The sequence below is a fragment of the Mchenga conophoros genome, linkage group LG18 (genome assembly GCF_057382185.1).
Source record: "Mchenga conophoros isolate Kocher_MC1m ecotype Shallow Benthic linkage group LG18, M_conophoros_male_GT1.1, whole genome shotgun sequence".
NCBI lineage: Eukaryota > Metazoa > Chordata > Actinopteri > Cichliformes > Cichlidae > Mchenga > Mchenga conophoros.
The window spans coordinates 32,431,864-32,453,955 of record NC_140543.1 but is presented as its reverse complement, the minus strand read 5'-3'; the positions used below and the strand labels follow the sequence as shown (position 1 = coordinate 32,453,955).

Sequence of the window (22,092 nt, the reverse complement as noted above, 5' to 3'; positions counted from 1 at the left end):
TAAACCACTGACAGCACAAGAAGGTGTGCTTCATTCAGTCTCTACTGTCCTGCTGCAGAAGCATAATGAACGGTAAGCCTGTCAAAGATTCAAATAGGAATACATTTGCTGTAAAATGTGCTCTTATTTTCTTAGACATACTCTAGTTTCTTTTTTGTGTGTGTTTATATGGTTTATTTCCATCTATATTTAATGTGATACATTTTCTCTGAAAGTAGCACAGTGAAAATTGATGATGTCTTTTAAAGAATAATTCTTATTAGTTGTTTTGTTTTACAGCGTTAAAATATCCGTATATCACAGTGAGAGATTGTAAGCAAACCTGAGATATGTCCAACAGTTGTTTAGTGCATTAGACACGAGGCTTCTTTAACCAATGTTGTTTAGTTACAGCCTTGTCTAAATCATCAGGATATTATGTTACAACAATTATACTCAACTAATTACACTGTTTTTATATTTGACCAAATTATAATGTGTTACAAAAAACACACACAGAGATATAAAGTAAAAAATGCACATCATAAATATAGTAAATAATTTACTCTTGAATTTGTTTGTTTCATTGTTCTGCACGTAGAGATTCTAATACTGTCCTCCTCTGGTTTTAGGGAAGATTTTAATCATATTTATTCAATCATTTTCTGCTATTCAATCACATTGTTGGAGTATTTTAAACTGAGAGTATTTTCTTTCTCTCTCCTTTTACTTAGTGAAAGTAACTATTTCTAGCACTGCCTCCACACTCACCAATGGTCCTTGTGTATATAGTAGCATAAGATAACAAGTGGTATTGTGCTGATGGCAAAGAACTCATCACATTACAGTTATTTCATTGAACACGTGTCACATTATGAAGTCTCTTCACTAAAAAAACTTTGCAGCTAATTTTAAGACATCAGGATCAGTGGTATGGGACAAGACTGAGTAAGAGACATACAAGCACTTTTACTTTGAAAATTACACTTTATTGTGGAAATAATTTTTAGGCTTCATTCTGTTTAGCAACCATAAAATTACCATTATTCCTCCCTCAGATTTATTATAAAAAAACAACTTCTGACACAGCATTTTTTTAGACCATTGCAAGTAAATTTAAGCTGAATACAGACTCTCATTATAGCTTTTCTATTTCTTTCCTAAACATATTTTTGTCTACTTTGATTACTGCAGCTCGATAAATCTCAAAAACTTGCTGGATTGAGTTTTAAAGGCTTCACACAGAATGAAATCTGCATTTGCAGAAATCTATTTCTGTGGCATATGCTGTATGAAATGATTGTAAATAGGGTGGAAAATATTTTCAGAATACCCACTAACAGTTAATAAGACTTTGCAGATTTGCAGCTGCAACTGTGAATGAATATCAGAAAACAGCACAGAATTCAACACAAGGTGGCAGAAGTTACCCACCTAACATCACACCCCAAACATGATCCTGTGTAAAAAATATAGTGATTAGTAAACTGATTAGCTTCACATGTTGTTAATGTGGTAACACCTTACACTTAATATCAGTTTGTCCTTGAATTCTTTGGTACTTTATAGAATTTTTATACCTTCAAAAACATTGGTATTTTGTCAGTGATGAACACGTGAAATGTAAGTTTATTGACGACTTTATGTGGTGCTACTTAAAAATGAATAAGCACACATTAATTTGAATGCACTTTGCTTTATTCTACAGTTACTTTGGAGACAAAGGAGAACCAATAGAGAAGATCCCAAAGGTCTTAGGTGGCCGTCTGTGAGTTTCACTCCTCATCTAGCCCTTTCTGTGATGAAGAATGATAAGAAAGCAAACAATGAGAGACAGATTAGTGACTGAGGACTAACAACACTCAAATGTGTCGGACAATAAGTACACCAGTAGTTGCTGCCTTAAAACTAATATTCCCATCGATCCATCCATTCGCTTCCGCTTATCCTGTATCAAGGTCGCGGGGGGCTGGAGCCCACCCCAGCTGTCTCATGGTGAGAGGCGAGGTACACTGGTACAGGTTGCCAGTCTGTCACAGAGCTAACACATAGACACAGACGACCATTCACACTTACATTCACTCCCGCATTCACACCTATGGGTAATTTAGAGTTTCCAATTAACCTGCCCCACTAACTGCATGTCTTTGGATGGTGGGAGGAAGCCAGAGAACCGGGAGAGAACCCACGCAAGCACAGGGAGAACATGCAAACTCCACACAGAAAGACACCGGCGTGATGGTGGAATTAAACTCAGGACCTTCTTGCTGTGAGGCAACAGTGCTAACCACTGTTATATTAAAATACATATTAGCTGAATAGAAAAGACTTTTAGTCACTGAGAAGCATAGGCTTCCATAGTTGAGTGTAGCTGATGAGCGTCTCTACTTATCATTTCATTCTATACTAATATTTATAACCTGCCTAGCTAAAAAGTTACAGCTAAGCCAAAAATGTGTTTTTATCTCTACTTTTATCGTAGATATCATTTTACTCAAAAGACATTTATTTTATTTTCATGTTTAAATTCTAAATACCAGCAATGATCTTACATTCAACAAATTCACTGAAAATACTGCAAGTAGCAACAACAGTGAGAGCTGGGCTTAAAATTCAGTTATGACACTGATGAAGATTAAGTATTGCTTTGTCTGCCGATGTTCTTGAGTTTGGGATATTTGGGGCACTTTTGGGAAATTTGTAAAATCCTCCACCCGTCAAATACATCTTAACCTTCCTTATTCTGTTATTCTTTGTTATATAATATTATACATTATATATAATAGTCCTCAATTCATCATATCAGTGTCTACCTCAAGAAGAATTTATTGTTTTGACATTTAAACTGATATTTTATTCAACTATTCTAATCTACAAGATTAATATTTCGATTTCAGAATATTATTGATTTTTTTTCAAGAATGTATTCTCTGCAAATGAAAATGGTCAATGTTATTAAATCATAGGGGTGGGGGGGAAATCGATACTGTGTAGTATCGTGATATTTTGTTTGCTAATAATGTATCGATACAGGGACAGCAGAAATCGATATTTTGTTACAAAAATAGGTTTTTGTGCTCTGACTTCAGAGCATGTTGATCCTTTTTCTGAGCAAGAATCCTGACATTCCTTCACTGTCCAAATGTGTTTAAGTTTTTTTTGGCAGCAATAAACATGACAGTTTACTTATTTTAATTTAAGACATGTTTTATTTTAATTAAGTTTAAAACTTTTTTATTTAATGTAAAATTATATTTTGTTTTAATTTACTTTCAAATTCTTCAGTTGCTGAATGGGCTGCATAGTTTTCATAAATTGCATAGTTCAGAATAGCTATGATTGTACCAGATGGTTGCATTCAGTTAAGTTGGACTAGACTGTAATACAAACCGTTCAGTTTGTCAACAATAAAACTGACTGAAATGAGAGAAAGACTGAGTGCGAGACTTTGATATTAGATAAAATGAATATTGATAAAGTTTACCTTTATGTACCGAATCTGAATATCGCAAAATATTTTTAAAAATTGCAATAATATCGTATCGTGCGTTAAGTATTGTGATAATATCGTATCGTGGGATGTATGATGATTCCCACCTCTATTAAATCACACTGCAAAATCTAACCAATAAGGCAAAGCTTGAGAATAAATAAGTAAAATAAGCAAATAACATAAATCAGCAGGACTCTCTATGATGACATCACAACATTGATCGCTGTCCAGTGCACTGATATCAGAGAATAACAACCATTTGGCAAAAACAACATCAGAGCGTGGGTCAGGATTCTGTTATTGCATCATGTCGGCTTGGACAAAATCAACACGAATGTTTCATGAGACCAGAAATGTAGCTGAAAAATCTTGAAAAGCTTGTCCACATTTAAGGCTCAAGGCGTGTCTTTAACTCACTGAGTTAGCTAATTCCAAATCTGAATTATGATGCTATAACTGGAAATTTAGATGTTTTTGTTTGTTTTGTTGTTGTTGTTTTTTTAATTTGTTGTTTTTTAAGAAGGTAGAAATATGGCTAAGTAAAGCAACACAGACAATATGTTAGCAAGCTTCATTCACTGCATAAGAGTAAGTAAGTAAGTAAGTAAAATTTATTTATATAGCGCTTTTCACAGATAAAAATCACAAAGTGCTTTACAACACAGAAAATGGGAATATAAAACAATATAACAGTAAATAAAACAATGTAAAACAATAAAACTATAAAAACAGCATAAGAAGAAATTAATCAAATGCTTTTCTAAATAAAAATGTCTTCAGCTGTTTCTTAAAACAATCAATGGAGTCCGTGCAGCGAAGAGACAGTGGGAGAGAATTCCACAACCGTGGTGCCACAGTCTGAAAGGCCCGATCACCACGAGTTTTAAAACGAGTGCGTGGTACCACCAACAGTCTCTGATCTAATGACCTTAAAGCCCGAGAAGATGTATGTGATTTCAGCAGGTCAGATAAATATTGAGGAGCCTGACCATGTAGGGCCCTAAAGGTTAGAACTAAAATTTTAAACTGAAACCTAAAATTTACAGGCAACCAGTGAAGGGAGGCCAAGACTGGAGTGATATGCGATCTTCTCTTGGTGCCTGTTAAGAGACGTGCTGCAGCATTCTGCACAGTCTGAAGACGATTTAAGGCTGATTTGTTAAAACAAGTAAAAAGGCCATTACAATAGTCTAAACGAGAAGAAATAAAAGCATGAATAATCATCTCAAGTTCAAGCTTTGATACCATTAGTCTGAGTTTAGAAATATTCCGTAAATGATAAAAACAGTTTCGGACTAGCTGCTTAGACTGCTGCTCGAGCGACATCGAGCTGTCAAATAAGACACCGAGATTTCTAAGGCTTGATTTTACGTAAGGGTCTAAGAAGCTGATATGCTGTCTAATTTCTGGGACCATATGGTCTGGAGCAATAATTAGAGTTTCTGTTTTATCAGAAAGAGGACAAATTAGTATCTGTCCAAAAGCTGGAAATATATAAACACACAAATTAATCACGAGGTCTTTAAAAAGAACTATACATATATTTAGTGGATGGCAGGAGATAGCTTAAAGCTGTTTGTTACATCCAACCTCTGCCCTTTTTATGACTCATATCTGTTATATTTTTTATTTTTTAGCCTCGTAAAAAACAAACATGTAAAACTACATATTTTTAGTGAAAACTGTCACCTGAATGAGACAAATGAAGAAGGCTTCTGTGAGATGATAAAATAATAATAATACTAATAAAATAAACTTGCACCACTAACCAACCTCTAATGTAAATGCCACTAAAACAAACCATACAACTCAAAATAAATGGATTTTTAAAGCATCGCTTCGAATGTGTTTATTGTGTCCTTTTTTAATGAGCCATTTTACAAATTGCAGAATAAAAACAACTTGAAATTAATCGTGTTGAACTGATAATGACGCGGTGAGTTATCATGAACATCATAACAGGGGTTGAAAACTAGAGAAGCCGCTTACCTTAGAGCCCACGTCACGACTCTTGGCACGCAGCTTGTTGACCTGAGACTCAGCAATATCAGCTCTCTCTTCAGCCTCGTCCAGCTCGTGCTGCAGTTTACGGAACTTGCTCAGGTGAGTATTGGCCTGCTCTTCCTACAGGATTAAAAAACAACACAGTCCACAATATTAAGAGGCATGGGGGAGTCGACGTTTCTTGAAGCCACACATCGTAAAATAAAAGGTGTCGGCACAGATGTAGCCAAAATGTTTGTGTTGCAGCAAAAATATGATATGGTATGTATCGAACAGCTATGTTTAAAACTGCAAAAACTTAAAGTATATGTATGGGAAGGAATATTTAGGTTAAAAGAAAGAGGAAAAATCAAAGTTAGAGACAACTTTGTTAGGAATAAACTCACAGCCTCCTCTGCAGCTCTCTTGTAGGCTTTGACTTTGAGCTGGAGTTTGTCAACCAGATCCTGCAGACGCAGAATATTCTTGCGGTCCTCCTCAGTCTGAGTACGCCATGGAGACAGATGAGAGAAAATAATGAACCTTTGTAATATTTCCGAAAACTCTGTGGGAATTATTTTGTTAATCTGTGTATAAAGGGGCAGGATAAGAGGACTCCTATGACTGAAAATGTATGTTTGCCTAAGATAAGGCAGCACGTCTAATATTTTATGTGAAGTAACAGGAACACAGACCCCTTTACTCATATCACACAACTATACATTAAATGTGCTATTAACTTCCTGTTGCTGAAACTGAAACACAGTAAAGGTAAAAATGTGAAGATATTAAATTCTTTAATAAGAGTCACACCCTGGACTTGCTGCTGACGTTAAGGAAACTTGAATCAATGTCCAAAATTAACTATAGCAGGTTTTCATTTGTGTAGATTTCACAATAATAATAATTGATTTGAGAAATTACTGACTGAGTCAATTATCTTAAAGTATATGAATATATATGAATATTAATTATTTAAGTACTCAAAATGTCTAAAGAAAAAGACCTGGTATGTGAGCTCCTTAATGCGTCGCTCGTATTTACGGATTCCCTTCACTGCCTCGCTGCTTTTCTTCTGCTCCGACTCCACCTCATTCTCAAGCTCCCTCACCTGAAAAGATGCAAAAATCATTTTCTACAAAGACTCTGGTCCACCACAAATTTTAAAGCTGCTTACATTAAGTATAAATATTTATTACAATTTTAGTAAAAACACATCAACTAAAAGACAGTAAACTAAATTAAGTTAAAAAAAATACCTGTGATTTTTCACATTTGTGTACTTGTGATTCTTACCCTGGCCTCGAGCTTCTGCACCTGCTTCTTGCCTCCCTTCATGGCGATCTGCTCAGCTTCATCCAGGCGGTGCTGCAGGTCTTTGATGGTTTGCTCCATGTTCTTCTTCATTCGCTCCAGATGAGCGCTGGTGTCCTGCTCTTTCTTCAGCTCCTCTGCCATCATGGCAGCATCAGTGATGGCCTTCTTGGCCTTCTCCTCTGCATTCCTGCACTCCTGCACTGACTCCTCCACTTCAGTTTGAAGCTGGGATGTATCAGCCTCCAGCTTCTTCTTTTGGTTTATCAGGCCGGTGTTCTGTATATTATTAAGGTATGCAATGCAAGAATATGAGAAAAAGTGTCCATCTGCACTTTAGAAAAAGTATTCATACATCTGCATGGTTGCAGTAAACAGAACTCACCTGTGAGTGCAGTAGCTGCACTCGCTCACTGACATCCAGCAGCTCTTGCTCTGCAAGTTTGCGGCTTCTCTCCGTTTGCTCCAGAGCTGCTCTCAGCTCCTCCAGTTCAGCCTGAAGAAGGTTGTTGCGTCGCTCAACAATGGCAATGTTCTCTTTAAGGTCATCATTGGCCCGAACAGAGTCATCCAGCTGAATTTGGCAATCCTAGATGAGATAACATTATTCACATTAAAATTTATACCCAGTTTGAATGTAAAACATCTGAAAATTCTTTCACTTTTTTTAGTTTACCTTCATATGTGCATGGACGGCCTTAAGCTGTTTCTGGGCCTCGGCTGCCTGCCTGTTGGCCTGGCTTAGCTGGATCTCCATTTCATTCAGGTCTCCTTCCATTTTCTTCTTCAGCCGCAGAGCCTCATTCCTGCTGCGACACTCAGCTTCAAGAGAGCTCTGCAGGGTGTCGATGGTCCTCTGCAGGTTTCTTTTGCACTGCTCCATCTCTTCATCCTTCTCGGCCAGTTTGCGTTCAATATCAGCTTTAATTTGATTGAACTCAAGCTGGGCTCTTAGAATCTTACCCTCTTCATGCTCAAGAGAGGCCTAGTGGGCAAGAAGTTGCAGAATTACACATAATGGCAGTTAGTTTTACTTAAAAATGTCTTATTAATTATTCGGAGCGTGTACCTCAGCTTCCTCGAGAGCAGACTGAATCTCACTCTTCTCCTGTTCCAGTTGTTTCCGTAACTTTTCCAGTTCATGGATACTTTTGCCACTCTCACCAAGTTGCTCAGTGATGTCAGAAATCTCCTCTATGGGATGTCAAACACTGCGATTAGGATGACTTTAAAGTTTAATGCTGTGTCTACAGATCTTGTGCACAAACACCACCAGCAGACCCTACCCTGTAAATTCTTGTTCTCTCTCTTCATGGTCTCCAGATGATCCAGAGCTTCCTCATATGAGTTCTTCAGTTTGAAAAGCTCAGTGCTCAGAGCCCTTGCTTCCTTTTGGGAGCTCTCCAGCTCGCACTGAGACTCCTCATACTTCTGCTTCCACTCAGAAAGAACCTGCAGTGTAACAAAGGCCAACAATAAGTCTGTGTTTGCCAGATTGATTATTCCAATGGACTTATTCCAATATTAGAAATAGTGCTGAAGGAAAGACAGCATTTATAACATTCACATTCACTCTTAACAATTGTGCTCAGAAGGGGGCAGCCTGTTGTGGATTTTTAAAACTACCACACGCTGCATGTGTGTTTATATTCTGCTTAAATAACCCCTGTGGGTGCTGAGATTGTTTCTAGTGTAAGGCTTTAGAAGCCACCTTGCATATTGATACTTTTGTCACAAACACTTCAGTGTGTTTCACCTTGTCAAAGTTTCTTTGTTTCTTGTCCAGAGCAGCGGCAGCAGCATTAGACCTCTCTACATCCACCATGAGATCTTCAATCTCATTCTGCAGCCTGTGTTTGGTCTTCTCCAGAGAGGAACATTTAGCATTCACTGCTTCAACAGCCTCCTCAGCCTCCTGCAGACGCTGAGCCAGCTTTTTCCTTAAGAAATCATCATTCAGAGCTGTTTAATTAAAATGCAGCTGTGTGGTGGATAACTAAACTGTGAATTCAACTGCTACAAGTAGCTGCTTGGTCATCCAACAGACAAACTTTTTGTTCGTCTTACATTTAGGTAGGAACATAATACAAACAAAAAGCTGATCTGATAGACGAACGGTAAAGTTTCTTTAGGATAATAAACCATCTATTTAAATTTCAGACTCTTACTTGGCCTCTTCTAGTTCTTCGGTCCTCTGGATGGCATCAGTTTCATACTTTGCCCTCCACTGAGCCACCTCAGTGTTGGCTTTGGACATGCCACGCTGTAGTTCAGCTTTAGCCTCCTGCTCCTCCTCATACTGCTCCCTGAGCAGGTCACAGTCATGGCGAGCAGACTGCACTGCATGGGCCAGAGCACTTTTTGCCTGTTAAAAGAAAGTTATATGAAGAGGTGACACTTTTTAGGAAATAACCGTCTGGTGCTGTCAGCCGGCAGCACCAGACGGCACCAGTGAAACTTTATTTCACCTTGGTCTCCTCTTCCAGTTGTCTCTTTAGATCCTCAATCTGCTGAGTGTAGGACATTTTCCCTCTTGTGAGTTGAGACACCAAGGAATCCTTATCCTCCAGCTGCCTCGAGAGCTCACCTAATGTTATGGTAAATGTAGATTGTTATTGTTAAGACCCAAAGAACACAAAAATCCTTGTCTGATTTCAGAATAACAATTGAGTTTTTCAGGTTTAAACACTTTTATACAAAATTGAAGTGGATAGTGTTTTCTATCATACAAACCAAGTACATGTAGGTTGTAGTAAAGGAAAAATATACCATTTTCTGTTTGAAGTTTTGCTTTCTGCATGTTGAAGTCACTGATGCAGCGCTGAGCCTCTTCAAACTTTGTCTTGTACTCATTCATTTGATCTTCCAGAGTCCTGCATGCTTTCTCTAGATTAGTCTGAAATTCAACACAAATGTTCAATATGCATGTATTAAATCTATGTCAACATGGCTATGTTAACATTGGAGAAAAAAAATTACCAAATAATGTGATTTTAGCACACCTTTGTCTTCACAATATGTTCCATATTGGAGACCACATCATCCAGCTCCAGTCTGAGCTCACTCTTCTCCTTCTCCAGTTTCTGCTTGACTCTCTGCAGGTTGTCAATCTGCTCTCCCAGCTCAGCAACACTGTCGGCTTGTTTCTTCCTGAGTGTGGCAGTAGTGGCTTCGTGGTGCAGAGTGGCCTCTTCGAGGTCTCTGCGCAGTTTCTGGAACTCGGCCTCCCTCTTCTTGTTCATCTCAATCTGGGCAGCTGTGGCTCCTCCAGCCTCCTCCAACCTCTCACTGATCTCCTCCAGCTCTCTGGCCAGGTCAGCTCTCTGCTTCTCCACCTTGGCTCGAGCAGCTCTCTCTGCTTCGAGCTCTTCCTCCAGCTCCTCAATACGAGCCTAGATCACAGCCAAAATCACTGTTAAAGACTTTCTCACTAATAAGTGTTAAACTAGTTTTGATAGCATCACATATTAGTAAGTCATTACCTGAAGCTCTTTCAGTTTCTTTTGAAGCTGAATGGCAATGGCCTGCTCATCTTCAATTTTATTATTAAGCTGGCTGAGCTCAAAGTCCTTCCTGTGGGGAAGAAGGAAGGGCCACTTATAGCACTACTTATATAGCTTTACTTAATTTGTTTGGAACTTTTAGGATGTGAACGTGCTTACTTTTTCAAATGCTCCTCAAGTTGTTGCTTGTCATTCTCAAGGTCCATGAGACTCTCTTGGGTCAGTTTCAGGTCTCCTTCCAGCTTTCGCTTTGCTCTTTCAAGATCCATCCTAATCTTCTTTTCTTGTTCCAGAGAACCCTCAAGCTGAATGTTATTAGAAAGAAGCAAACTAATGTCTCCATAATACAAAGGAAAATGGTTCACCAATCAAAAAGTTAAGCTAAAGTGGATAAGTTCATTATAATTCTTACATCATCCACTTGCTGCTCCAGCTTAGCCTTGGCCTTGGTCAGAGTGTTGACTTTGTCTTCCTCACTCTGCAGGTCATCCAGAGTTTGCTGATGAGCTTCCTGTAAAGCTTTCTTTTCCTTGGTCAGCTTGGCAATGATCTCATCTAAAGCAGCCATCTCTTCAACAAGGTTCTTGACCTGTTGCAGGTAAATGATGGTATTACAAATTCTGTGCACAGCTTAGACACATGACTCTTTTTCATACCCTTGTTGTCAGAAATAGAAATATCAAATTAGTCATACCTTGTTCTCAGTGGCATGCTTCTCTTTCTCCACTTTAGCTAGAGTTAACTCTAAGTCATCGATGTCTTTCTTCAGCTCGGAGGACTCGTCCTCCAGCTTCCTCTTCTTAGCAGTCAGTTCTGCATTCATCTCCTCCTCATCCTCCAGCCTCTCAGAGAGCTCTTTGGCTTTTGCTTCCATCTGAATTTTGTGTTTGATCAGCCCCTCACATCTTTCCTCGGCATCTGCAAGATTATCTTGCTCCTAATATTTGATGATATTCATTAGCGTATAAGATACAATATCCCTGGTTGAGTGTATAAGGAATATTGTGATTAGACTTACAGCCTGAACTTGGAGCTGCAGGTCATTCTTCTCTTGGAGAAGAGTCACCATTTTCTCCTCTAGTTCCTTTCTTCGAGCTTCAGATTTTGCATAAGCTTCTTTGAGTTTTAGGAATTCTTCCTTCATGTTGGCCATCTCCTTTTCTGCCTCAGCAGATCTCAGCAGAGGTTTGATCTTGAAGAAAAGCTTCATCCAGGGCCAATTCTTAACCCCCATGAAGGCACGTATGTTCCACTGGATCACAAGAAGTGCATCCCTGTCAAAGATCAACCATTAGTACAACCATACTCATTATGATCAATAACAGTTTTTTTGCTCCTTTCAGCTTATTTATATTTAAGTCTGTCTGACCTCCTTTCAACAATCTTCTGGAATTCCACTCTTGCGAGCAGACCTCTTGATCGAGCCTGGATTCCCGTGATTATGAGGGATAAACGGTCATCTCTCATCTCTTCAAGTTGGCCAAGAAGACCAGCTTTAAAGAATACCTTTAAGAAGCACGAATGACATTAATATATTAGTGTTGAAGAGTTGAATTACTTTTACTTTTTACCAGATATTTCAAAATCTATCAGATAGATAGATAGATAGATAGATAGATAGATAGATGTGTTTCTGACTTTTTTGATACCTTAGTGTGACCAAACTTATACTGGTTGTGATCAATATCCAAAGACCCAAGAAGTTTCTCTGCTCCTTTCTTGCTGTCGATGAACTGGCCCTCAGGGATAGCAGCAGGATTCAGGATGCGATATCTGTAAAATCACAGGTGTAAGTGTCTAGGAGCTTAGTATTACAATTTTTGAAGGAATTGTATAATATGTGATCCTTTTCTTCTTTAAATAAACATCAGTTAACCCAAAAGCTCGTCATAGACACCTCAGCTTCACTACTGGAACTTCAACATTATGCACTCCACACTGTATATAAATGCCACTTGTTTTGCACATATTCAACTCTGTATATTTTATATATTCTATTATTATTATTATTATTATTATTTTATTTTTTTACTATTTAATTTGTAAAAATGTGTATACACACACACACACACACACACACACACGTAGGAAAATATTTAGTATACACATCCAGAAATGCATACACTATTATATATTGTACATATATTTATTAGTTTCAGGTTGGCCATTCTGGTATTTTGCTCGTTTGTGTTGTTGTGTTTGCACATCTCTGTTGCTTGTGGGGCTCGCACACAAGAATTTCACTCGCATGTGCTGTGCCAGTGTGCCTGCACATGTGATGTGACAATAAAAAGTGATTTGATTTGATTTGAAGCTCTTTGAGATTAAAATCTCTCTTTGAAGAGACACATGACCAAGAAGTGGAATGTAATACCTCTGCTTGAAATCTCCATAGAGGATCCTGTTGGGGAAACCCTTTCTGCAGATCCTGATGCCTTCCAGCACACCGTTACAGCGCAGCTGGTGCATCACCAGAGGGTTCTCCATGGCCCCTGGAGTCTTGGTCTCGTTGGGGATGATGCAGCGTACAAAGTGAGGGTGAGTTGACCTCAAGTTGGTCATCAGCTTGTTCAGGTTCTCCTGATAGCACATCATAGAGAAAAGAATTGCCATTGTCCTTCAAAATACATTACAATTCGAAATGACTTTTAAGGTCCTAAATTCAGGAATAATGTTTCTATTAACCAATCTATAACATGTACAGTTATACTGATATTACCCTGTGCAAAGCTGATACAGTTTGGAAGGAAGAACCTTTCTTCTTGGTTCCACCTTTGCCCTTCCCACCAGATTCAGCTGTAAGATACAGTTGTTATTTGTGGGAAAGTGGGCAGGGGAAGGTTGGGCCAGTAGCTTATTACATGATGCTTTAATAATCACTTGTAAACTAAGATGCTAGTAATTTTTTAAAACCTACCCGAGTCAGCTCCTGCATAATTTGCAAAGAGAGTTGCAAGAAGTTTGACGGTCGACTTTTGGTACAATGCCACAACAGTCTCATTCAGAGGATCCTTGTTCTTCACCAACCAGTTGTTGATATTATAATCAACAGTTCCAGCGTAGTGAACCAGGGCAAAGTGAGCCTCTGGTTTTCCTTTGACAACTCTGGGCTTCTGGAAGTTGCTGGATTTTCCCAGGTGGTTGTCATAGAGCTTAGCTTTAAAGGTGGCATCACTGGCTTTGGGGAACATGCACTCCTCTTCAAGGATGGACATGATACCCATGGGCTAAAGGACAGAAAGTATAAGTGTTTGTTAAAGACTATATTTGTATTAGTTTTAGCTGAACATGTAATTGTACAGTGTTTCACCTTTTCAATCAGGTCGATACAGGCCTGCAGATCCATGCCAAAGTCAATGAAAGTCCATTCAATGCCCTCTTTCTTGTACTCTTCCTGCTCCAGTACAAACATGTGGTGGTTGAAAAACTGTTGCAGTTTTTCGTTGGTGAAGTTGATGCACAGCTGCTCAAAGGTGTTGAACTGTAAATAAAGTGACAACAGTATACTTGTTGTTATTACAAGTGTTTGTCCTGTCTGTGTTATTTCTTTTGTTGTTGTTGTTGTTGTTGAATTGAGGATTCTTACATCAAAGATCTCAAATCCAGCAATGTCAAGCACACCAATGAAGTACTGGCGGGGCTGTTTGGTGTCCAGGGACTGGTTAATCCTCACCACCATCCACAGAAACATCTTCTCATACACTGCTTTAGCCAGTGCACCCATAGCATAGTACACCTAATGCAGAAATCCCCCTGTAGCTTTAGAATTTACAGATAAACCCATAATGTAAACCTTATTCAGCTGTTGATCATCTTATTACCTGCTGTACATTTTGTCCTTTGGTGACCCACTCGTTTCCTACTTTGACTCTTGGGTGACAGAGACCTTTGATGAGGTCAGCAGAGTTCAGGCCCATCAGATAAGCGGATTTGTCCGCATCTGAAGAAAAAACATGCAAATTTAATTCTTTCAATGTAAGCATCAGATACAGACACGTTTAACTTTCAGGCTTTGAAAGAGCTCCTCTCACCTTCTGTGCCATCTGCCTCTGCCTGCTCTTCACGCTGCTTGTTCTTGAATTTCATGTTCCCATAGTGCATGATGGCACCAGTCAGCTTGTAAATGCTATTCTTTTCTTCTTGAGTAAAGCCCAGCACATCAAAGGCATCCTAAATTAGAAAAGGGGTGTTTCTTACTTATTTTTACATAGTATCAGAGTGTACAGTGTAGAGTTACAGGGAAGATCCAGGGATAACATGGTATTTGCTCTCTGAGCCTTCAAAATCCTGCATTAAACTCGGACTGTCATCTGACATCAGATATTTAATCCAGTCTGTTCAAGTTGTATTCGCTCACATTTCATGATTCAATGACACTCTGTTATAAATACTCCTAAAAGAAATGTAAAGTTAAAGCTGACATCTGGAGTGAAAATTTTTTGTGTGTTATTTGAATTTACAGCCTGTGAGGTTTAAATGTAGAATACCCAAAGTATTAATTGAACTAATATGACTTAATAGCGGCACAGGTGCAGATTATTGTTGCATTTCTACTCACATCAGTGGCCATTAGCTCTTCAGCATCATTGATTGAGGCTACTGTTGTCTCTCCTTGAGAGATGAAGGCATAATCATAAGGGTTGTTGGTGATGAGCAGCATCTCTGAAAGGAGAACCAAAGTTGGATTTTTCATTTTAGTTCTACAGGAGTGTTGTTGCTGGTTCTCGAAACTCAGGTTTTTATTTACCGAGAAGCTCGGGCTTCCTTTGAGACAAGATCTGATAGAAGATGTGATAATCTCTCTCAGCCTTGAGCTGAAAGGTGACACGGGACTTTTCCAGCAGATCTGTAAACATGTTTGCATTATGTAGATAGCTGATCATTGCGAACATAGAAATAAATTGGATGAAAGCACAGGAAAGGGACTTACATGTCTCTATGTCAGCAGAGGCCAACTTCCCACTGGCTGCAAAGTGAATTCGGATAAATTTACCCTGCAATGTACGAAGGAAAAAAAACATTAAGAGCCTTGGGCAGTGTCAGAATATTACTGTATACCTGGAGTATTTAGGAACCACATTATACTTTCAGAAGTATGACAACTTCACCAAGCTGTGAAACATGGTAACTGCAGGTAGTGACGGAAGTGTAACTAGTAAAGTGATAAAGGTGAGCCGCCCCACATAGATTTCAATCCTGAAAATCTGGGATAAGGGTAACACTCCAAGCATGAGTTTCTTTCTGCCTGATTACTGACTAGTCTAAACTCAAGACAAATAGATACAGTACAAGCCTAAGCATAAAAAAACAATCAAATGAGTTACTGTTATCAACAAAACTTTACAAATCTGGAGGAGTTGTCATTCCTGATGGTTTTGGCATTCCCAAAGGCCTCTAATGCCGGGTTAGCCTGGATGATTTGATCCTCCAGAGTACCCTAAGAAAAAAAAAGCAAAACCTTTATTCAAAACACTTACACTGCAGGAAAAGCTCTACATCCTGTAAATTGAAGATTCAAACCTTCTTCTCAGAGCCTGTATCCTTTTTCCCACTTCCAGCTGCAATGCTGGCAAAGTACTGGATGACTCTCTTGGTGTTGACAGTTTTCCCAGCACCAGATTCTCCACTGAAAACACAAATAGAATGATCAAACAAACAGGACACATTATTCTTCTGGCTGTTCCCTGCACGTCCAGTATATCCACCATCCCTCCTGCGCACATGTTCAAACCATCTTAGTCTCGCCTCTTTAACTTTGTCTCCAAGCTGCTTAGCTTGAGCTGTGCTCATTTCTAATCTCGGCCATCCTGGTCATTCCCAAAGAAAATCTTCGCATTGTCAACTCTGCCACCTAAAACTATTCACCATACATCATAGCAGGTCCTTTTCATCCATCCTTTTCACTCTTGCTGCAATCCTTCTGTCACAAATCGCCCCTGGCTCTTGTCTCCACCCACCCTGCCTGCACTCTGTTGTTCGCCTCTCCTGTACACAAAAACATTGCTTTGGATGGTTGACCCCAGGTATTTAAATTCATCTGCCTTCGCTATCTCTTCTCCTTGCATGTTCACCTTTCCGCCTGTCTCGCTCTCATTCACCCACACCTCTCCAGACTTTCTTCCAAAGGCTCCCACTTTCACTACAGATGACAGTGTTGCCTGCAAACGTTACAGTCAGCCTGTCCCTCACCAAAGCAAGCCAGAATGGACTCAGACCCTATTCCCGTTGCCTCGCCTAGAACTCAAGTAGACAATCCAGTCATCTCTATAATAAGCCACCCTCTCTCACTGTACTTGATTTGTCTATGGCAACAAGTGAAAAGCGCTATATGAGTTCATTAGAATATGTAATACGTATTAACTGTTTTAGAGATATTAGCGACATTTTAAAGCCTTCTTTTGAATTTCTTCCCTATTAAATTAATGAAATGATGCCAACATTAAACCTTTCCAATATACCATACTAAGATCTTCTGTTCAAGGACTTCATTTACATACTAAACTGACAAAGCACCACTTAAGCTAATATTCCTGTGGTTAAGTAGACCATCGAGCATGTCAGCAAAAACTGAAAGGTTTCCAGATGCCACTTAGTACAATTCTCACTGTATGATTTACTGTAATTACCAAGATCAAACATACAGAGTCAAAATGAATGACTTACGTGATGAGAATTGACTGATTTTCTCTGTCTGTAAAAGAGCAGGACATATAAGTATTTTAGGACAACTCTTACTACAAAATCTTATTTTAATTTCAACATGCTTCAACAATGGAAGGTAAATTACCAGTTAGCATGTACTGATAGGCATTGTCAGAGATGGAGAAGATATGAGGAGGAGCTTCACTCCTCTTCTTTCCTCTGTAGGCAACGACCACCTCCTGGTTGTAGACTGGCAGCCACTTGTAGGGATTGACAGTCACACAGAACAACCCAGAGTAGGTCTGATAGTTGGTGAAAAGAGAAGAGCAAAGTGTTAAACACGTAGAATTTGTGGGATGGCAGTTAGTGTGTTGTGCTGTCAGCTCACGTAGATCATCCACGCTGCGTAACGCTCTTTGAGGTTATACAGCACAGCTGGTTCATGGAGGAAGGTGAACATCGCCATGTCTTCAATTTTATCGAACTTTGGCGGGTTCTGAGGGTGCACATCGCACTCCTTCACTGTGACAGTCTGCAAAAAAGGACACAGTAGGTCTTAATATGGACTTATTTCCAAAATATTGTAGGAAGGAGATCTATCAGTCTAGGATGAATTATGCCAAACAGTTTGAGAGGAAAAGAAGAAAAGCACAAAACGAAGAAAAGCATGTATAACCCAGTTAAGTCGGTTCGGTGAACAGGAGTACACTGGAGGACTGCTGTACCTTTGACAAACATAATTAATTATGGCTATCCACTTTAATGTGACAGTACAAAATTGGCTTGTTAAAAAGGTTGCAAAAGTACCCATTCATTACATAAATGCACTCATGGTTGGACTGGCTCTTGTCTAGTCTTATTGTTGACTCAAAGCTTTATCCGTTTCATGTCTTAGAGTTAACCAGCTAGTCTGGAAGTTCTTAATGCAGATCCTCGCAGCTGCAAGGCTACAGTGTGAACTTGTTGGAGTCTTTTAAATCCACTTTGTATAAGAACCTTAACATTTAAGGAAAAAATAAATATTTTACATATTTTCTTTGTGTGTGTGTGTTTTAGCCAAACAGAGGCTGTAAAATAGTAAATGTCTTATATAACACTTTTTTACTTCAGCATTCAAAGCCTCATTCACCGATTAATACAAGCACTTTTTCTACACCCAAGAAAAATCTAACTTTCACACACATCCATACTCCTGTGAACACATCAGAGAGCAGCTTGGCGTTCAGTATGCCCAAGGATATTTAGGCATGCATACTGGAGACTGGAGCAGCCAGGGACCAAAAGCCAACCTTCCAATTAGTAGATGACCTGCCCTACCTCCTGAGCTACAGCCACTGTATGCTGATATTGCATCTCAAAATATAGAAGAAATTATGTAAAGCTGTACCTTTTACTACTTGGTCCTAAAAATGGTACACATAATTACCTTGAGGTGTCAAAGTTTATCCTAAGTGGAAAAAGGTTGATTGAAATATATTTTTATTGTACTCTTGCTTCTGAGTGTGTTTGACAAAATAAACAAAATTCAGCTGTTGAGCTCAGCTGTGTCATGGAGAAAAAGACTGTTCTGGTTGTATCTATACTACATTTGTTAGAGGAAAAATAAGTTCACACCATTTTGGTCTTAGTTAGGAAACCAGCTGTATGAAGAGCAGCTGTGCCAACAAATCACTCACCTTCCCTTTCTCAGTCTGAGCAGTGACTTTGTCCCCATCACGGCTGGTGATCGAAGCCTTCACATATTCATCACTGGGGTCAGGAACAAAACACTCCTTCTTCATGTCAAACGGGCGAGTCTGGGCCTCCAGACGCTCCCTGTCTGACTTCCTCAGGTAAGGGGCCGCTGCCCCAAATTCTTTCATGGCAGCATCACCCATTTTTCACCTTGTGTACAACAAAAAGGGACAAATTACTTATGCTGCAGATAAAGATTTTTCTTTTCCTAAATTTTTTACATAACGTTATATTTCCATTTTTCTCCAGTGTCCATTTGGACACACGCTTACCTTTATCCTTACTGAGAAGACTGAGGTGTACTGGTCCTGAGGAAAGATATAATGGAAAATGGTGAGACTGGTCTGCAGCACAGATAAGCCTATAGCATCAAGATCTAATTTCTCTGTTTGTGAGCACCCGTCCTCACGCCTTACCTTGAGATAGAACGGTGACCTGTTGGAGTTTCACCATGAGTTCTCCTTATAAGCAAAGCCCCTCTGCCAAATATGGAGGAGGGCTTTAAGGCCCAGGAATGTTTTTGTGTCTGGTTGGGCTGGGAGTTAGTGAAGGGAGGTGGTTAATGAGTGGTGGAGGGTAATATAGAAATCAGCGGGATAGAGTCTTATCAGTGATGGAGTCTCCCAACGAGGCCATATTAGGAGCTCCGTGCATGCAGTGCCGTGATTAATCAGCCAGGGGACCACAATTCAATCTTTAAATAGACATGGGGAGGAATTCCTCTGTCATCATCCCTTAAGTGTGCTTGTGTTGCAGGAACAATACATGTCGTACCGAACAGAGGCATCCTCATTTAAGACAGGCAGAACTAGCACAGGGTGAAGAATGTTTAAATGTATTTAAATGATGTGTCAATTACACAGATCCTGCAGGGGTCTAAAAACTCTTACCAAAAATGTATTTTATTAAAACCTTAAGATGTGTATATATTCATCATAGGACAGATACTAACAAAAAGCTGTTCTTTCTGCACATCACTGTTATACATGGTGATTAAATAAAATTAGATAAAAAATACAAAGATCAAGAAATCTTTATTAAGGCCCTGCCCACACATACATGAGATTTTCAAAAAAAATTTGTCCTGTCATCAACTTTTCTAGAATATTTTAGACTTTTTGGATGAACTCTTGTACTTGGCGTGCTCTTAGTAGTGCTATTCTTTTTTTTTTTTTTTAATAAAAAAGGAATTAGAAACCCCCCCCTGTTTTAAAACCCCCTATGTATGTCTGTGGAAGTGTAGTGTGAGACAAGTAGATGACAACACTGAATTTATCTTTTTTTTTTTTTTGCTAAAATTCAGAGTGGAGTTGATTTAAGTGAGTTATTATGTATCAGTTTTGTTTGTTTGTGTATTCTTTGAATAATTTAATCTGATATGATCAGAAATAAGTGAGTTACAGATTGAAACGTAAGTAAGTCAGCTTGAAACCCAAGGTAGTTGTAGTGTCTAAAACCCAACTATAAACTAGGTGTGAAAAAAATAAAAATAATAATAAGTAGTAATAGTAACTAATAATAATAACTTTAACAATGAAAACTAACTGAAGCAAAATTTTGTACTTACGAAATATAGGTAATTTAGCAATTTAAAACAATTATTGTGTAGTTTGTAGTATCTGCTATAAAACTAGCAAAACAAATATGTGATGCAGCCAGAAGTAGTTTTTATGTTTTATCTATTTTTCTAAAGATTGTGCAAATTTACAAAAACACCCTTAGATAACAATAATTACGAAACCCACCAAAAACAAACGCTAACTGCAATAAAAACTAAAAACTGAAACAACAGTGGAAACAGAAATGAGAAAAAATGAAAATAACCCCAAATAAAGCCTTAGTGAAAAATGTGTAACCATGTAATCCCTACTTAGAGCAAAAAAGCATCCTTTGAATATTTTCCCATCCCAAGGATGTTGCTGAAACACAAAAGACGGCGCACAACGTATCTGGGGAGATATTTTAGAGAAGTACGTTATGTATGGTTCTCAATTACTCTAGGAGCTTAGGGAGAGGCATCGTATTGTGTGTAGTTATCACAGAATGAGCTTTGTGGTAACAAAAACAGACATCACATACTGAGTAAGTCGGTCTAAATAAAGAGCATAAGCATTTGAGCTCAACTAGGCAACAAGGGCGGAGTAACACAGACAGAGGTCTGCCACAGGTGACATGCTTGAGATTCATTGAAAGGCAATGATGACACCACACCAGAGGGCTCAGCATCGCACTGAATCGGTCGTGTTGTGCAAAGGTTACTGTAAAAGGCACCTCCCATTATCAGGCAGCAGCTAGCAAAAGCTGGCCCCATGGTTACAGCCCCGTTTAAATGGCATTGTAACTTTGAGGACAAAGATAACTGTGTGAAATTCCTGCCGAGAATGCGGCACTTTGATCGAGAAGAACAGCCACGGCTTTCAGGGTGCTGCTATTGCTTGCAGCCAGGAACAACTGTAGCAGATGATGGTCTCACACTGATCTCAGTCTCACATAAATCTCCTGAGAGTGACAGATATTATCCCACAGCCTATCAAGTGAGAATGGCCCTGCTTCTTTGTGGAGTCGGAGCTTAACTGCCTTCAACATTGTAGCACGATTTACTTTAGGTCATAATAATGATATGATATGTACAATAACAAAGAAAAAAAGAATGCATTAAAACTCTGTTAAGTATAAGACCTGCTGATATATAGTCCCATTAAATGTCATCTGTATAACTTTAACAATATAATACTGTTTAATAATGTGCAACTTACACACATGCATACATTATGCATAGCACTCATCACAGCCAGCCACTAGCACCAGTAATAACAGCTCCTTGAAAGGTTAAGAGATAAAAGGAGGGTCAACAGCTGCTGACAAGAGCTGAGATTATTTCCATTCTGATAACTTCCCCGGCCCTCTTATTGACAGCTGGCATCAGCTGGAAGTGAGCGATTCCATGCCCTGCTAAAGAGCAAGTGGAGATAACATCAACCTAAAGGTCAAACGTCACTGAAATATTTCTTTATGTCACAACAAATACACATTGTCACCACATACACTTAATTAAATACAAGGTTGGCCTTGGGCCCAGAGGACGTCCACACGACAGGCAGCTATTGTTACAAACTGTATCAGTGAGTATTATGATTTTTTAAAAGAAAAAAGCCCACTTACATAAAAACAATGTTTTTAATGTGCTTTACTCTGTATTTCACTGTAGAGTATTTATAAAAGTGCTGTGTAAATAAAGTTATCACTGCCATTGTGGATTAGTTTTGCAGTCTGTCTAGATCTGGAACCAGGAATATTTGGAAGAATTTCAACAATGAAAGATCAGATGAAATTAGAAGATTAAAAAATGAGAAGATTCTATTGAGAACTTCAAGGTACAGTCTAATATATGGCTTCATATGTGGTCTAATTACAGAAGCAGGGAATTGCTGTGTCATTCATGGC

General features: G+C 38.9%; 1 protein-coding gene across 1 annotated transcript; it reads right to left on the bottom strand.

Annotated features, from left to right (window-relative positions):
* Nucleotides 1–1,659: 1,659 nt before the first annotated feature.
* LOC146554215 (myosin-7-like) lies at nucleotides 1,660–19,823 on the bottom strand. The gene is made up of 38 exons (XM_085253744.1): nucleotides 18,921–19,823; nucleotides 18,591–18,798; nucleotides 17,303–17,446; nucleotides 17,060–17,216; nucleotides 16,936–16,963; nucleotides 15,793–15,898; nucleotides 15,617–15,709; nucleotides 15,203–15,266; nucleotides 15,020–15,118; nucleotides 14,831–14,934; nucleotides 14,304–14,442; nucleotides 14,094–14,212; nucleotides 13,859–14,008; nucleotides 13,583–13,753; nucleotides 13,190–13,499; nucleotides 12,992–13,068; nucleotides 12,647–12,852; nucleotides 11,922–12,045; nucleotides 11,642–11,778; nucleotides 11,291–11,546; nucleotides 10,967–11,209; nucleotides 10,685–10,861; nucleotides 10,432–10,577; nucleotides 10,252–10,342; nucleotides 9,772–10,161; nucleotides 9,539–9,665; nucleotides 9,238–9,356; nucleotides 8,938–9,134; nucleotides 8,526–8,709; nucleotides 8,056–8,221; nucleotides 7,839–7,963; nucleotides 7,446–7,754; nucleotides 7,155–7,358; nucleotides 6,752–7,048; nucleotides 6,462–6,566; nucleotides 5,863–5,958; nucleotides 5,462–5,596; nucleotides 1,660–1,775 (listed from the first exon to the last, which is right to left on the bottom strand). The coding sequence occupies exons 2-38, from the start codon at nucleotides 18,789–18,791 to the stop codon at nucleotides 1,755–1,757; spliced, it is 5,817 nt and encodes a 1,938-aa protein (XP_085109870.1). The 5' UTR covers nucleotides 18,792–18,798; nucleotides 18,921–19,823; the 3' UTR covers nucleotides 1,660–1,754.
* Nucleotides 19,824–22,092: the final 2,269 nt, after the last annotated feature.

What these genes read in the sequence shown, in the direction of transcription:
- LOC146554215 (XM_085253744.1), bottom strand. Translation starts at nt 18,791, where the DNA reads ATGGGTGATGCTGCCATGAAAGAATTTGGGGCAGCGGCCCCTTACCTG. An exon ending in ATGACAACTCCTCCAGATTT is followed by an intron (nt 15,267 to 15,616) that starts GTAAAGTTTTGT and finishes CGTACATTGCAG; the next exon opens with GGTAAATTTATCCGAATTCA. An exon ending in AAAACTTCAAACAGAAAATG is followed by an intron (nt 9,357 to 9,538) that starts GTATATTTTTCC and finishes CCATAACATTAG; the next exon opens with GTGAGCTCTCGAGGCAGCTG.